This window comes from Achroia grisella, unplaced genomic scaffold (assembly GCF_030625045.1).
Source record: "Achroia grisella isolate CSIRO2021 unplaced genomic scaffold, CSIRO_AGI_Agris_v1 utg807, whole genome shotgun sequence".
Lineage (NCBI taxonomy): Eukaryota > Metazoa > Arthropoda > Insecta > Lepidoptera > Pyralidae > Achroia > Achroia grisella.
This window is the reverse complement of record NW_026713028.1, coordinates 929,590-945,363: the sequence shown is the minus strand read 5'-3', so window position 1 is coordinate 945,363 and position 15,774 is coordinate 929,590. Positions and strand designations below refer to the sequence as shown.

The 15,774-nt window shown below is 36.1% G+C and overlaps 1 protein-coding gene across 5 annotated transcripts in view; it reads left to right on the top strand.

Moving 5' to 3' along the window:
* Positions 1-15,774, top strand: part of LOC131851699 (steroid hormone receptor ERR1) — a 41,757-nt gene that overhangs the window by 6,415 nt on the left and 19,568 nt on the right. For 2 of the 5 annotated variants that reach the window (XM_059202221.1, XM_059202220.1), the window contains exon 1: positions 404-511. The exons of 2 other annotated variants lie outside the window; for them this stretch is intronic. In XM_059202221.1, the coding sequence (XP_059058204.1) occupies positions 485-511 (27 nt within the window). In that variant the 5' untranslated portion in view covers positions 404-484. Of the gene's footprint in view, positions 1-403; positions 512-7,163; positions 7,276-15,774 lie in introns of those variants that run through there. One more of the 5 variants, XM_059202219.1, reaches the window with a different exon arrangement.

Below are 15,774 nucleotides of genomic sequence, written 5' to 3'. Positions count from 1 at the left end.
AAGAAATATTCCTTCAGTCGCGATTAAATAACACGTCATCGTAATCGTGTTCTAATCTATTGCCCGCGCAATACTTACCTAGCACAATGAAACCGAGAGTATCCGCGAACGGCAGCGCGAAATCGTGCTTTATATTGCAGTTACTTCCATTCAGGTGGGTCGGCCATGACAATGCCGGCGCGCGACTAGACGGGGGAAGGAGAGGCGCGGCGCAAAAGTGGGTCGTTCGCGGCGTCGCGTAGTCAAGTTCAAGGCCACGCACGCGGTGGGGCCTCCGATCGTCCATAGATGGCGTTGTGCGATTCGAAGTTTGAAATTTCGCGAGCTCGGGGGAGGGCGAGGGGCGCGGGAGCGTCGTGCGGGAACGAATTTTCGGTGCAACAAACGCGACGCGACACTGCACTCGTGTACCGAACGTCGCGACGCGCAGTAGTTTCGGCGCGACTCTAGACCCAGACGAATTGGTCCACAACAAACAGCCGAAATGGACTGGATGGAGATGGAGGATGTGGTGTGTACAACTCACATATTTATTCCTATTTTTGTTCCTAAAAACACTAGTTAGTGTTGTGTAATTTTAGACTTTTTGCGAATATGTTTCGCCTTGACCTATCCTAACATTTTATCAACTGTACCGAATTCGACTACCGAAACTTAAGTGCGGCATTATTTCCTCGTAGTTATTCAGAGTTATAAACAACAACGACCACATTGTTAGTTAATAATGATTTATTGAAACATGCATGCAATCGGAATAATAATTTATATAGATATTTAGTATTTAATTTCTAACCTAATAATATTATAGTAATATGTAAAGAAAAAATCGTCCTAAACACGGCCCAATAAAAACACGAAAAATGTTTCAAAAATATTAAAACAATATCTTTTTATAATACCACAAGAAAAACCAAATTTCCAAGCACTTACCTTGACCTTTATGCCTTGTTAATTATTTACAAGAAAGAATTAACAATAAATAATTTATACTTTAACCCATTTAATTGTGAATTGTTTTAAAATATTGAATCACACTTGGTAATAATAAGTTTGTTGAAAAAATATGTACTTATTTTCGAAATCGACTTCCACATACCAAATTAAATTTTTAAAATAATAATATAAAGAATCTGTATGAAGACTAAATTCTGCGCTACATATATTTTCAATTTCTAAAATAAACAAAAATGTGTAAATATTTTGTACCTCTTACATTTCATTTTGGGCATGTATTTAATGTATAAAGAAATCACACAGGTCAGTATCAAAGAATAATAAATAAAAGAGTACACAATGATATAGCGCTGACTGAAAATTCAGCCGTAGGAAAGCGCGGCCGTGCTTGACCTACCTCAACACGATCGATCGCGCAGGCCTACCGCCTAGCGGTATTTCTAACTACGCATATCGTACTCACGTGACGCTAATATGATTTTTTTCTTCTTTTATGTTTTTTTTTTAAGATTCCAATGCAAAGGAATAAATAATAAGCCATCAGAATCAATGTTGTTGTCCGTTACAGAGCAGAGCAATATAATTCGGAAATAGTACTTTTTAAAATTTAAAATTTAGAACAGTTTTAAATAGTAAACTTTATTCCAAATATATATAATTAAAAAAACTTTTAAAACTATATTAAAAAAAAAAAAAGAAAAATAGTCCGATTTGGGGGATTTAAAACTTGGAATAAGTCTTAGTAATTCGTGCTTAAAATAAAAGGGATTATGCTAATTACATTCCAGAATCTGCTTTGTTTTTTTTTTCTTTATACTTTTTATAATTTCACTGGTTTTTTGTATCAATAACACTTATTATGATGTAATAACTATATATATGTATATATTTAGTTTTAATTAATCTCGAACGTTTTTTATGAAGTTTATATATTGAAACTGCGCAGATTAAAAGCACGTCTTGTTATTTATTTTACCATATATCTTTTTTAACATTTATATCTTTAACCGTAATAAAAATAACTTTCTTTACAAAATACTGTTTTATGTCCCTATTTCGTATAACTAATTAGGATTTAATACCGCACATTCTCAGTTCATGCGTGGTTCTGAAATAAAAGCTTTTCATCAGCATATCAGATTGAAATTCGAAGCGTCTAGAAGACTTCTAAGAATTGTCTAAATTGGCGGTTTCATTTGGGACCTATGTTTTATTTTACATGCTAATATATGCCTATGCTTAGTATGTGCACACATGTGTATCCGACCCGGCTTCGTCGCATGCTTATATTATTCAGACGATTTAGATAGCGTTGCAATAGTTTTATCTTGACTAATAATAACATCTTTATGTGGTCGCTAAAATTATCGTCATCGCGTTTTATTTCAAGGAGTTCCATTATTCTCTTATTCTTTCAAATTACTTAACCATCCTAAAGTTATATAATTATTATTGTATACCTATACGTTTTATGACTCATACAATATTTACTTAACCGTTCATTATCTATTGGTTAATTACAAAATACAAGTCTTAGATTATACCGTCAAGAACTTTTCTCGTGATATACAATTTTTATAAATTAATGGAAATAAGAATCTATTTTTTTATATCGTTAATATTTAGCATTAGTGATGTTGTTATTTTAAAATTGCTGTTAACGTGTTGGTTGATATAACAAGATATATTGGTTTTAACTGTTGGTATAATATAACTGAATATATATATAATTGATACAACTGTTTGTTTATCCAAATAAATAAAAAAAATTGTTTCACAAATTTCGAAAATCGGATCCAAACGTTGAACTAGATTGTGGACTAGTACAACTGTTTCCATTGGATCCTACATCAACAATTTGCTTTATGTATGAGCAATGTTTTTTCCACTGAGAATTGCAAACAAGCTGACAGACTTGGAGAAAAGTGGTAATCACATCTAGGTATGAATCTCAAATAGGCAATAGATAATAGCGGCTTTTTCCGTTAGGATCCCTTTTTTATGTTCACTTATAATAGGATCCAGTATTAAAAAAATCCGTTGTCTTGTTCGAGATACTTCTAGTCTTTGTCAGTGATTGGGTGATCTCTACAACTACAACGTAAACCTGCGCTTCAGCAAGCAGGTCTAATTCCCAGACGTCTCATGTTTCTTCACTCCTATTACTCTGTGTTACTATGCTTTGATAAATTAACAGTCAGTCATATCTAGTCTCTATATCATCTATATATTTTTAAAATAATAACAACCATAGACAATTCACAAGGTGTCTCTAGTCAAAAGCTAAGCAGAGCTTGTGTTATGGGTTCTAAACAACTGATAAAATACTTTAGTACCTTGTTTGTAAATACATAGAAAACACCCAGACCAATACAATCATAGTGATGAATACAAATTGTTGTATGGGGCAAGGTATCAAACCTGCGACTATCGCGAATAAGGTGGTGTAAAAAACCGCTAGACCACCGAGGCAAATATAATAAATCCTGAGATTACCCATTTCAATCACAAGGCACCATTTGGCTGCCTAGTTGACGACCCATATGATGGAAAGTTTTGTAAAGAACCACATATATTTTTCTCTATGCAACCGTTTTGCACTTTGAACAAATATTTGCATTGTTACCCTTCAGGGGCCGGCTATCTTGTCTGTTCGCTCAATTCAGTACCTACGAGTCTGGCTTCCTTGATAGTCTAATATCTAATCGTATATATAGCGATGCATGGTGCATATGATTACGATATAAGGCGCCCTTGAATCTTATCTGCAGTTTTCAATCTTTCCACGCTACGTACTGACATATATTTGTAGTGCTGTTGATGGGTGGTCTTATGGATCAGACTGACTGACTTGTAAAAGAGCGGCAGGTTATTCATATTAATGCTAGTACGTAAGAGCCTAATTTAAATTCTTTCAATGTTACTATACTACCAAAGAGTAAGCATTTATACGAGTTCTACTCCGCTTTGTCACTTCTTTCTATGTCGGTCTAACAAGCAGGAGTCCAACAAATTTTGTCATGTATATACGAATTAATAAGTCGTGAACCGAATTGATATTCTGTGGAGGCCATTCAATGTAATTTTTGTATAGAAGCCTCAGGTTCGTCACATCCTGACTAAAGAAACCCGGACTGGTTTCAGTTATCCAGCTTTTGATGTCTGGAGGCGGTATTTGTCTATTTATTCCTCAAAGTTGATCGGGAATATTTTTTTTTATTCTATCAAGATATTGTCAACCACAATGGCACGATAAAAAGCAAACGGAATGCATATAACGTTAAAAATACATTCTCGATTATCGCGTCGACGCTGGCGACTACGCTACTGCTACCATGCACATAGAAATAATTAGATAATTCGAATTTATATACATTGGTCGCATGTATCGTGAGGCGATGAAATTTCCTGCGTAGAATGATTTCGGTACGTGGATCATCTCAATGTTTTCGGCAAATTCGAATAATAATTGTCTACGCTTGGACGAGGTGGGAGTGAGGGGGCTCGAGCGAGAGATTCGGCAGTTGGCCTTGACAATGAACCGGCGGCACGCACACTAATGCGAATCTATTCGTATGCTTCAACTCGCACAAACAAATGGGGAGTTATTCCTCGAATTGCCTCCCACACAATTAGGTTTAGGGTTGTGTCAGCTTAGGTATTGCGTGTACTTGATGACTAATATTGCTAGATTTAGAATACAAATGACGAAGAGAAGACAATATTCCACATCAACTGTCTTGTGGGTTTCGTCTTCGGTAAAAACTTTCGAAGGTCGTTTTGTTGCAATGCCAAGTACAGAGAACTTTCCTCGCTATTTTCAACAAACTTATCGTTAATGAGTAACTCAATAGATATGTTCGTAGTGACAATGGTTTGAAAATATAAACTCTGAAACACTAGTATACTTTGAGTTTGAAGAACGCAATTAATATACTAGTTAAAACCATTAATTGGCTAATATTTCATGTTATAATAAATGATTAAACACTAGATGCTCACGTGGAAGCAACCCTACTGCCAAAAAAGCTAACAAACGGCTGGCTGGCGGCGGTGCGGGCGACGCGCCGACGCCGCGTGCCTGCCCTAAGACAACCTATACATAGACAGCCTAGGGCCCGACGGGATGTTTATCGATAATGCCTGGAGATTCGGCAATAACGACTCGCAAGACTGTCTCGTGTTTGTGAGCTCAATGCCGCTGTACTGGTGTTGTACAAACTACGTTGTTTATTTCGTCTGTGTTATGATCTACTCTATAAATATGTCCAAATTGGATAAGTATTTGTCATTGTACAGCTAAATTGGATTTGATTCTATAATTCCAGACATAATTTGTACGTCTACGTAAAATCCAATATAATATTTCGTAATGATAGGTAACTTTATAAAGAGTTTGTATGACATTGATATAATTGTAGATGCGAAAAAACAGGGAGATACTTACTTATCTAGAATGTTCCAATCGGAATGCTTTTAAAAATAGTATTTCAATATGCATGAAGAACAAAGAGCTAAACATAAAACGTTTATCATACCAACTATTTCATCAGTTCTCAAACTTGCTTTAGAAATGACGAGCACGGAATTAACTATAGCTATAGGCTTAGCTACTGAAAGTGAGATCACAACCGGTATTTGGTATTCTTCAGAAAATTTAATTCCATCGTTTAAGTCGGTGTTAACGACGGAGGAAACGCGGTAGTTTTATTGTTCAATAAGGGTAACCCATGTTGAATTGAATAATTCTAAACCGGTATCTCATCAATACAACGCGCTTGCTGTTTTCGAAAGTCTTAACAAATTGTTCTCATCCCTCCGAAAGATAAAACTTGGCTTATGAAAAATATTCAATACTCACTTTATTGTTACAATTTTGTACATATGTATATGTCATAAAAAGCGTTTCGTCAGAGACGATGCAGATACACAGGTTTTTTAAGACTACGATTTTATTAGCTCGAATGTACTACATATCAAAATTTGGTATTGAATTATCGTACACGGAAGCGTAATTTATTATATTCAGGTCAAAGTCTTAGTTAAAAGTTCAACCTGTACTTATCATTATGTATTTATTATCGTCAGGTATATTAAATATATGTATATCTATAAATTTTGTCCAGGGTTCATTGATGTTCTATGTGGAGTACAAATCAAGTCTCTAATTAGTATTTTGGACAAGTCTAACCAAATCATCGTTGTATGTCTTCACAAAGATCACAATCTATCCTACTATTCTTAACCAAAAGTTAACCAAACTTGAAAATGAAAAATGTTGCTTACTTATAATTCAAGTTAGCTCTTTAAAAATGCACTAACGGAAAATAAAAAAAATCTGTTTAAGTGATTGTATATACTTAGCTACCCAGGTAGATTTGCTTCGCTTTATTTACAAATGTAACTTGAATAGCTATCAAACAATTTCAATAATTTAATTTAAAGTAGGCATTCGATACAAAGATTTAATCCAATTCCTCTAGAATATTAATTTTATGTACTGCACAAGACGATCTTAGCCTTCCCTTTCTATACCCATAATAGGTACGGTTTTTTATTTCTGTAATAAGTTCATCGATAAATTCCCTCTTAGGTTTAGGCTTTAGACTGACTATATCATGTTCGAGGTTTATATCGTTTTTATCCGTCTAGCTGCCGTTTGATATGACATCATCAGGTCTATGGAACTATTTTTTCCGTTTCTTTTGTTGTCTGGCTGAAAATAGTTATAATTTGTGGGTACGTGGTTATTTTTCGGGTTGCCATGGAGATTTTGGCTATAGTTTAAGAGGACAATGCGTAAATTGTCATGCTTTATGTAGTTACGAATAGATATAGAATCTACTTTTTGTATCTGCTTATTTATTAGGCAGGTAAATTTAGGAAGACGTATCGTATTTTTAATTAACTTTTAATATAATGGCCCGTAATTTTGAAGATATCCTGCGAATTACACAACAAAGAGATATTTCAAGAAACTTTGGTATCAGTGCGGTAGACTGATTGTGGCAAACGTGCATTGGCTGGCACATGTTCAAGAAGAGGTCGACATTTGTGTGGATCCAGTGGTGTAGGTAGATGAAGGGACCAATCTGAAAGGCGCTGGGCACGTGGTATTGAGCGGGGCGGCGCGTGCGACTCTCACGTTTGCTGGTGGGGCGTTCAGGCGGGGCTTGCGCGTACGCATTGCGTGCGGACAGTGCGTGCGCGTCGCCCGTACTTTTACGCCCTTGTGTCCTTTACGTTGATATCGTTTGTGTCGTGATAATGTGTGCAGTTAAACAAGCTATGGTTTTAGTTAATCACTTAAAGATGTACAGCGTAAGTTATGTCATTCAATATCATTGTAATATATATAAGTAAAAAAATCCCTTTCCGTATGTTTTAGTAAGCAATAGTTGATGGATAAACATTATTTACGTTTCACTTCTATATTAAAGCCGCGTTATACTAAAGGTGTCCCAATTAATTTAAAGTATTGGGTAAAATTTACACATTTAGGCTTTAGCTAGATTTCAACTAAAACAAGATTATTTAACAAAAAGAACCTGGAGGTCCTCTATGAAGAATTTCATATAAAATCAAGTAGCCAAAAGTTAAGGAGGACAATAAAATGCATATTATATAACTGTTTAAAATATCAGTTAGGTCCTAAATACTATTAATTGCAAATTCAGGATTTCAGTACAATAAAATGTAAAATCAGACGCTTGAGAAAAGAAAATAATTTTGGAATTTCCCTCATTTTCCAGTCGTCTCGTCTCCCTACCTATATTAGTATTTCTTTAAATTGCCAGCACCCACGAACTTAATTGTTTGGTCATAATAGAATCTATTTTATTACGAAATATGTATACTCGTTTGAAGATTACATTTTATCTATCTATTGACAACATTCTATTAATTATTTGATAACAAAATACAAATGTAACTATTGCCTCATTTATACAAATTAAATTAAATATTAAACGTAAGATACTACTTGCCACCAGACTGATCCGTTCTGCCGATCTGGTACCCAAAATAACGCATTTGGTAGTCGCAGAATCAGATAATTAAACTATACAACGTGGTCCTGCTTGGCGAGAGACAAGAAGATGAAAATGAACTATTGTCAACCAGAAACAGAGTGGAAAACTATACATGTAATTAATAACTAATAGTCTTATATAGAAGATAGTCTATATGTAGAACATTTTTTAGGAAATCTATTATTGGGTGACTTTATCACAGTAATGAAACATTGTATGTATACAGTAACGAAAAGTAACAGTAATGAAAAGAATGATATTTAGATTCTTGTCTGTTTGCCTGTGCGCGATGATCCCAGAAACCGTTTAAATTGAGCTTCACTTAAAATTTTGTATTTGTTTTACTTCAATGGGTTTACTACATATAAAAAGTGGAAATTAATTTTTACTCCCAATCAAAAAAAAAAATCTACAACAGAAAAGTGCAAAAGGGTATCTTAAAATAAATTTGAAATGTTTTCATACTTAATTTTTATAGATTTTTTATAAAAATATTACTATTTTCCAATTTGCTTCTTAGGGGATTTTTTTATGAGGATTAACAAACACTAACACAGTGTTATATTATATTAACCACTAGACCACCGAGATAGTTTTTTGGCTTAGTTGTGTACCCTTTGCGTTTAATATCATAAACAACGTATCAATAGTTATTCCGTACATATCATGAGGTCAGCATGTATTTGTCAATATTCCTAACGCTTGAGATACGATAATTCTTATCAGTCAACACGTGTTTTCCCTATAACCCAATCACAAGAGTATACTACATAATAGACAGTATAAACTTGAGCACTGGCTTAATCTGCTTTTTAGATTAAGTCAGTGCTCAAATTTATACTTTGTCTTAGGTGTATATACTAGTACATGTGATAAAGGGGGGTAGGTTATTGTTAGTATCTACGTACTAGTCTGAGTTGATTTTCACGCGGTCTCCCTTGGAAACTATTGTGGTTATTTCCTGGTTAATTCGCCTGCTATTAACTGATCTGACTTGATATTCATCCTGGTGCCCCGCCAGCATTATATCGATTTAGTAGATCTACAGCCCTAGTGGAGGGAGCCTACCCATAGAGGTACCTTCAGACTTAAGTCGTATCAATCAGGCAGGAGTTGGCATTCAGCCGCTCCATAAGTCCTTCCGCAGGTTTTGAGTGCCATCTGTACTAGCCCCCTATCGTTCAGTAAAGCTGTAAAGGCCAACTGCGGCCAACAGCATGAGAGTAGTCGGAAAACAAAACTGCTTTTGAATTTTAATGAATATATGTACTGATCTGTGAAGGGACATCCCTTCACAGATCAGTACATCTATCCTTTAAAACAGAAAAACATAGTCATTCTGCACCGAAAGTGAATCGGTTTGTCGAATTGTTAAATTGTTTTCTCACAATAATACAGTAGGGATCTCGTAGTCTTCAAAAATATACAATCTGTCGTAAAGTACATTTTTTGTGTAATTGATAACCGTCGCTTACATATATATACAGCACTACGGACGGACATATGAAGCGTGTGATGCTATTCATTATTAGAGTTTCTTCTCAGCTCTAAAACACTCTGTAGATTTGACATTCCATAAGATTCGGTATTAGATATGAAAAAAGATATTTTGATTTTATTTAATTTGGAGATTAGTGGTCCCATTGCTAGCACTTCAAGCGATCTCAAGCGGTCCTCCTTGGAAACCTTGACGGTAATTTTTTGATAAATTCGCCAAGATGGACTAACTGACTATTTATTTTTATAATATCATCCTTCACTGGTGCGCAGTCTACTCTTAATGCAGACGGGACTATACCATCAATCATATAAAAAAAGACTGACACACACGGCAAGGAATCTTTATAAAATACAAAAAAAAATTGTAAATAACGGTATCCCGCGGGAAACGGTTAGTAAAGCAATATAATTCACTGCACTAGACATAATATATCGCTTACGAACAAAAGACAAACAAAAGCCAGTCCATACCTAGAGTTTAATATAACACTTGAATAATTATTTCAGTCATAAAAATTTTACCTATTTAGTCCAATTTTAGATATGACTTCCATGTAATTTTTGGTCACATTTGTAGCAGTTTTTGTCTGTGCATTTCTCGATATACATTAATTCATAATTTAAGAACGGTGCTCTTGTAGGTGGAGCTCCCGCTACCTTCCACAATCTTATACATCTTAAATACTTTAGCAAAAGAAGACTACCGGCCTACCGAGGAAGACTATGTAAAAATCGTCTGCGTGTGTTTTTTAATTAATTACCCCAGTCTCACCTATCTCAGCCACCAAACAGCTTGCTTTGTAAGCTTTTTCGGTTGTAGGGTGAGATTAGGGAAACGACAGGATAAGAGACATGTTATCTTAGTGCTCTGGACTGGCAACGCGTGAATAATATTATTTCTGTCACATGATAACGTGACTATATTCGTTGTGCCTTTTATGTGTATAGCATATAGGCGTCAGTTACCGTATATAGTTTACTATCAGGTTGTCCGGAAGATTATTTGATTCCAATGCCATAAAAAAGTAACCAGATTCCATCTTTCATCCTTCTTCAGCATGCAGTTACCAGTGACTATTTAATTATTTTACCACCAAAAACTAAGAAATACCTATTTAACGTTTAGTCGTTTTCAAAACTCGGTACGTGCGTTATCGCTGAGCCTGCCGTTTCTGGTTCTGCTATCTTGTTGATACATATTTAAAATGTTATCTCCATAAATACTCGACTTGATAATGTCTGACCCGCTTATAGAGATTATCAAACGTGTACTTACAAAATGAGCTGAAATCATTCGCATGTTACATGTGTTATTTTTTACGTGACTGCCAATGGTGTGGATAACTTTAACCGCGTGATTACGTTCGACCAGCATACATAGTACCAGTTCCTCCTAAAAGTTTTCTTGGAGTGGCAAAGAAGCTTACGGCTCACCATTTTTTTTAATGCGGTAGCATTTGCGCAAAGGTCTCTGTGTGGGTACCTCAGTCTCACCTATTTCCTTGTAAGCTGTGTTTCGTTTGAAGAGTGAGATTCTAGTAATAGTGGTGTTATAGGACAAGAGACATGACATCATAGTCCTACGCAGTGGAATGAATAAGCTTGTTTGCTAGTCCGTGGTATTTCTGCTCAGATACTATTCCTGTTGAAGGCTAAATTCTGCCACCGTAATTTGTAATTTCACTAGCATGTCTCATTCTTGAAAACATAATAGTTATGTAGTAAAATATATGTACATAATATTATTAACGCAAAAGTTTGGGAGTATATATATGTGATGGACGTTTGTTCCTAAACTTCACACTAATATAGTTTATACATCACAATAATACATAGAATATAATTAAAAAAATGTATGTAAATTGAGCGTAATATAATAAATGTCAAGCAAGTGTAATGCAGACGAAGTTGCGCAGGTCAGTTGGCATTTAGAATAAACCGTTCAAGTAGTGAATGAATTTCTAAATAGATATACATACCCACAAATTCATAAATTATATGTATACATTCCCATTAGTATTAGAAATTCATTTTCAGATACAGAAATGCAGGTCACTGGATTATTAGATTTTTTAATACACAAGCCCGATTTTATGCATTTCATCTAGTTTAAGCTCGGCTCTTGTTCTCTTTGTCTAACTCCACCTTTACGAATTTAGTATCGTCATGTCGCCTATTCATTGAGAGCATCAACCTATTTGTTTTTAGTCGGTTACGAGTAAATGTAGTACTCTAATATACGGCAGGTAACTGTAGGCTATGAATAACGCTGAAAACGACTCCGCTATTTCGCTCCGCACGATTCGCTTCAGTATTTTTCAAACATATTTTTAGATTTCTCTCAGCTATATTAAGAAAGTCTACATTTGTATATTTACAATTCTTTTCAGGTGAATATTTATTACAGAAAGTTATAGATGCACGTTTTACTGCTTTTGTTTTAATACATAAAATATATTAAAAGTAAAATCGTGTATGTAGATTTGTCATTCTATATGCACTAAATCTATTAGCTTAATGAGATCTTCAGGATATCCATATTCTACGAAAAAAGACCAGTCAAGATTTATAAAACCTACTAGTAGTGGTAGGCGGTATAAGCTATGTTCTTCGTCTGTCCGAATTGGATGAATATAAAAAAACAACCATCAATATGCAGTGATTGCAGGCGACGATGCAACGTTATGTTGCATTGTTTTGCCTCAATACTCGTTACAAAATATCTCAGCCACGCATTCAGTTGCGTCATAACTACGACAATTATGTAACAGGCAGGGCGATGAGCTCTGAATTATAAAACTGACCTCTTCCGACACTGTCGTGCCCAAGGTTCATGCGACACGTTCATTGGGTGCTTGTGACATGACGTACTTAAGTTTTTTAGCCTTCCTACACCCGCGTCAAATAATATAACCTCTCAGGGTCTGTGGAACCGCGATTCCTAGATCTATTTTATCGAGGTTTCCGGAAAAAAATAACGTTAACATATTAGAAGATGAAAATATGTTAACAAAGACAGTACATAGTTTCTAAACAAATGTAAATTGTCGGTCTCCAGACCAATGCGCGGGAATAGGAAGGATGGCACAACTGTAATGGCATGATGATGTCGCAATCATCGTTTTAACTAACATGCGTTGGCATTACGAAGAACTAAGTCTGTCATACCTTAGCACTATGTAATCACACTGCGATTAGTCTTACTTCAAACCAAAATGCAGTTTACAAAATAAGTTTTTTGGTAGAAATAAACAAGTACTCGCATAAAGTACTTTGTGCTGGGTCTACCTTCGTGGTCAAAGTTGGTAGCGGATGGGTCGTTGTTCCGCGGCGCGCCTGAGTACCATCTAATCACACTGCGATTAGTCTTCCTTCAAACCAAAATGCAGTTTTCAAAGCAAGTTTGTTGGTAGAAATAGACAAGTACCCACATAAAGTACTTTGTGCTGGGTCTACCTTTGTGGTCAAAGTTGGTAGCGGATGGGACGTTGTTCCGCGGGGCGGTGAACGGGGCGGGCGGAGAGTGCGAGCGCGGGCTGCGCCCCGGCGCGGCGGCGCTGTCGTAGGTCGGGCATAGTGTCGATGGCCGCGCAATGTCACCCCGCGCCGAGATATTCGGCCTCCTCCACTCCCCAGGCCCGGCGTCTGCCTCCAGCCGACTCACATCATTTCCGAATGGTAGATTCGGCGCAGGGCTGCCAACCTTGCAGCATTTAGCCTCTTACGAAGACATAAACAGTCTGCTAACATTATTTCAATTCACTCAATTTGGCTCCCTAACCTAGTGCACCCGAACCTCTGTCATCGTAGGTCTAAATGGAGTACGAGTATGAAAATGTCGTCGTACGGAAGGCCAAAAATATCATATTGGTACAAGGATTCTACTATGGTTGGCATCCCTGATTCAGCGGCGCCTTTGATTTTTTGGTCCCCACAGCGCGGCGAGGCGCGCAATTTATATCTCGTTTTTGGCGGCCCACAACAAAATAGTTTTCGTCAATTCTAAACTGATATTTTTAGAACTACGCACGGCAATTTAATGAACTTGCTATGTTTTCATCTTTAGCAACAATTGTTTCAAGATTCTAAACTATACTAATGTTATGAAGTGGAATGTTTCGTTTTTTTGTTTGTACATACTTATATTTTAAATAGTCTTTTACCTACAGCAAGATTAATTATCAACGAGTAACATAGGTGGTATTCCATACAAGCAACGTCGCGGGATATAGTTAGTAATGGATAAACTGAGGGAATACTTATCTAATGGATATTAAATACTCTTTCAGCTATAGAAATATATATACAATATGATCGAGTAATGTACACTATATTATTTAAAATAAAAATAGAGAGATTCCTAAAATTGCACTAGGTCGAAATTGCGGTGGGTTGCTTATACATTATATATATATTTTTTGTATAAGTGAATCGTGAAAGAAATGAAAAAGTAATCACGTAATGCGTGATATCCAAAAAAATATGATAATCGACGGATAAGAAATATTGGAGTGAGGTAGGTCGGGCCTACGAACGCTCGTGAGTTATATAACGCCACGCGTAGCCGTGCGGCATTGGCAGGTGGTGCGAATCTTGCGATCGTCCGCGTGATATTGGGCGCTGTCGGTCATCGACCCCGCCGCTATCTGCGTTATTTCGCTCGGCTCAATGTCGGCGCAATGTCGAATCGCATTAGAGTTCACAGACCGGCCGCGACGTTGCGTTCCTCACACAGCCGTCTTTATGCCACCAAATTTTTATGCATAGACACGTATTTTTTTATTGAGCCTAGGAATTGGGTAGACAAAGGATATACCTGTATTGGTGCAAATTGGAGTTGTTTATACAAAGGCTGAATTAGGTATGTAGGTTTTTACTGATAAGGGTATACCTACAATCTGGACGAGGGTGATTTATCAACACTTATGTATACATAAATAATGTTCCTAAATAGGTATATTTTCTATATAACATTTTTCCTCGCAATCTGTTTAAAGGGACGGAAGTGCGTTGTAGGACTTGTAGGAAACTGGTAGCGCGCGAAATTTGATTTGATCAACGAGGGCGCGCAGTTGTAGAGTTAGTCGTAAGATATCAAACCAATTTCTGAAAGGTGCCTACTAGTGTAGGTTTTGGGTAGTAGGTAGGTAGGTGTTGTAGGTTCAACTTCTGAGAAATTGTGAAATGTTACGCATAGTATTAGATGTGATACTATGGAAGAGTTTTGAAAGTTTAGTGCTGGGCATTAAGGAATAAATCTATTGTATATGTTTATAGAATATTTACTTTTGTATCTCTGAAATTTTACTAGTGTTAATGTATAAATCATTAGCAACTTACTAATGTTATAAACGTGGAAATTTTGAGTGTGAATGGATAGATGGATGGATGTTTGTTACTCTTTCACGCAAAAACTACTGAATGTATTTTAATGAAACTTTACAATAAGATAGGTTATATGTATATCAGAATAATATAGGCTATAAATTTCAAGGGGCACTGCAAGTTTTGTTATATTTTAATATTTTCTCTATTGCGTAAATCTCTACTACTAAAAGTTACAATATTCTTTTCCCATATTAATCAAAACTAGGGTAAATTTACGTATTAAATTAAACATTCAATAAAAAATAAATGGAACGTGGTAAGATCCCGTAATTTTTCCTAATTGTACGCAAATCTAACAAGTTTCGCAAGAAGTTAAATGTGAAATAGAAAACTATTTTTAATATACATTCATTTAGTACAAACAGAACGGTCTCGTAATCAATTTAATATGAAAAGCTGAGAATTTATTTTTAATTTAACCAGGTGTGCTACGTTTGCCCTCTGTGAAAAAAATATCGGTTATACAACATTGAGAGAATTAGTACTCCTGAAAGTAACTTGCGCATAATCTTGTTTATATGGATGATAATGGAATTGTGCTCCCGCCTGCGCTTACTGTTTACGCTGGCGGCAAATTCACCAGTGTTAATATTAGTATTCGGAAAATGATGATGATGATGGAAACTGTCGTGATAAATTCCTGGTGAATTGTGGTGAATGACATTCATAGACATCGATGGGCTGATCTGACTTCATGCTCATTTAATCATCCTCCACTGGTGCACCGCTAGCGTAAACCGTTGGCGCAGGCGGAGGTACCATTCTATTATCATCATTATCAGCCCACTGCAGTCCACTGCTGGACATAGCCCTCTCCCAAGGCACGCCTCTGGGCACGATCTTCCCTTCTCTTCCAGTTTTTACCCGCAACCCTACGTATGTCGTCGCTCCACCTAGCTGC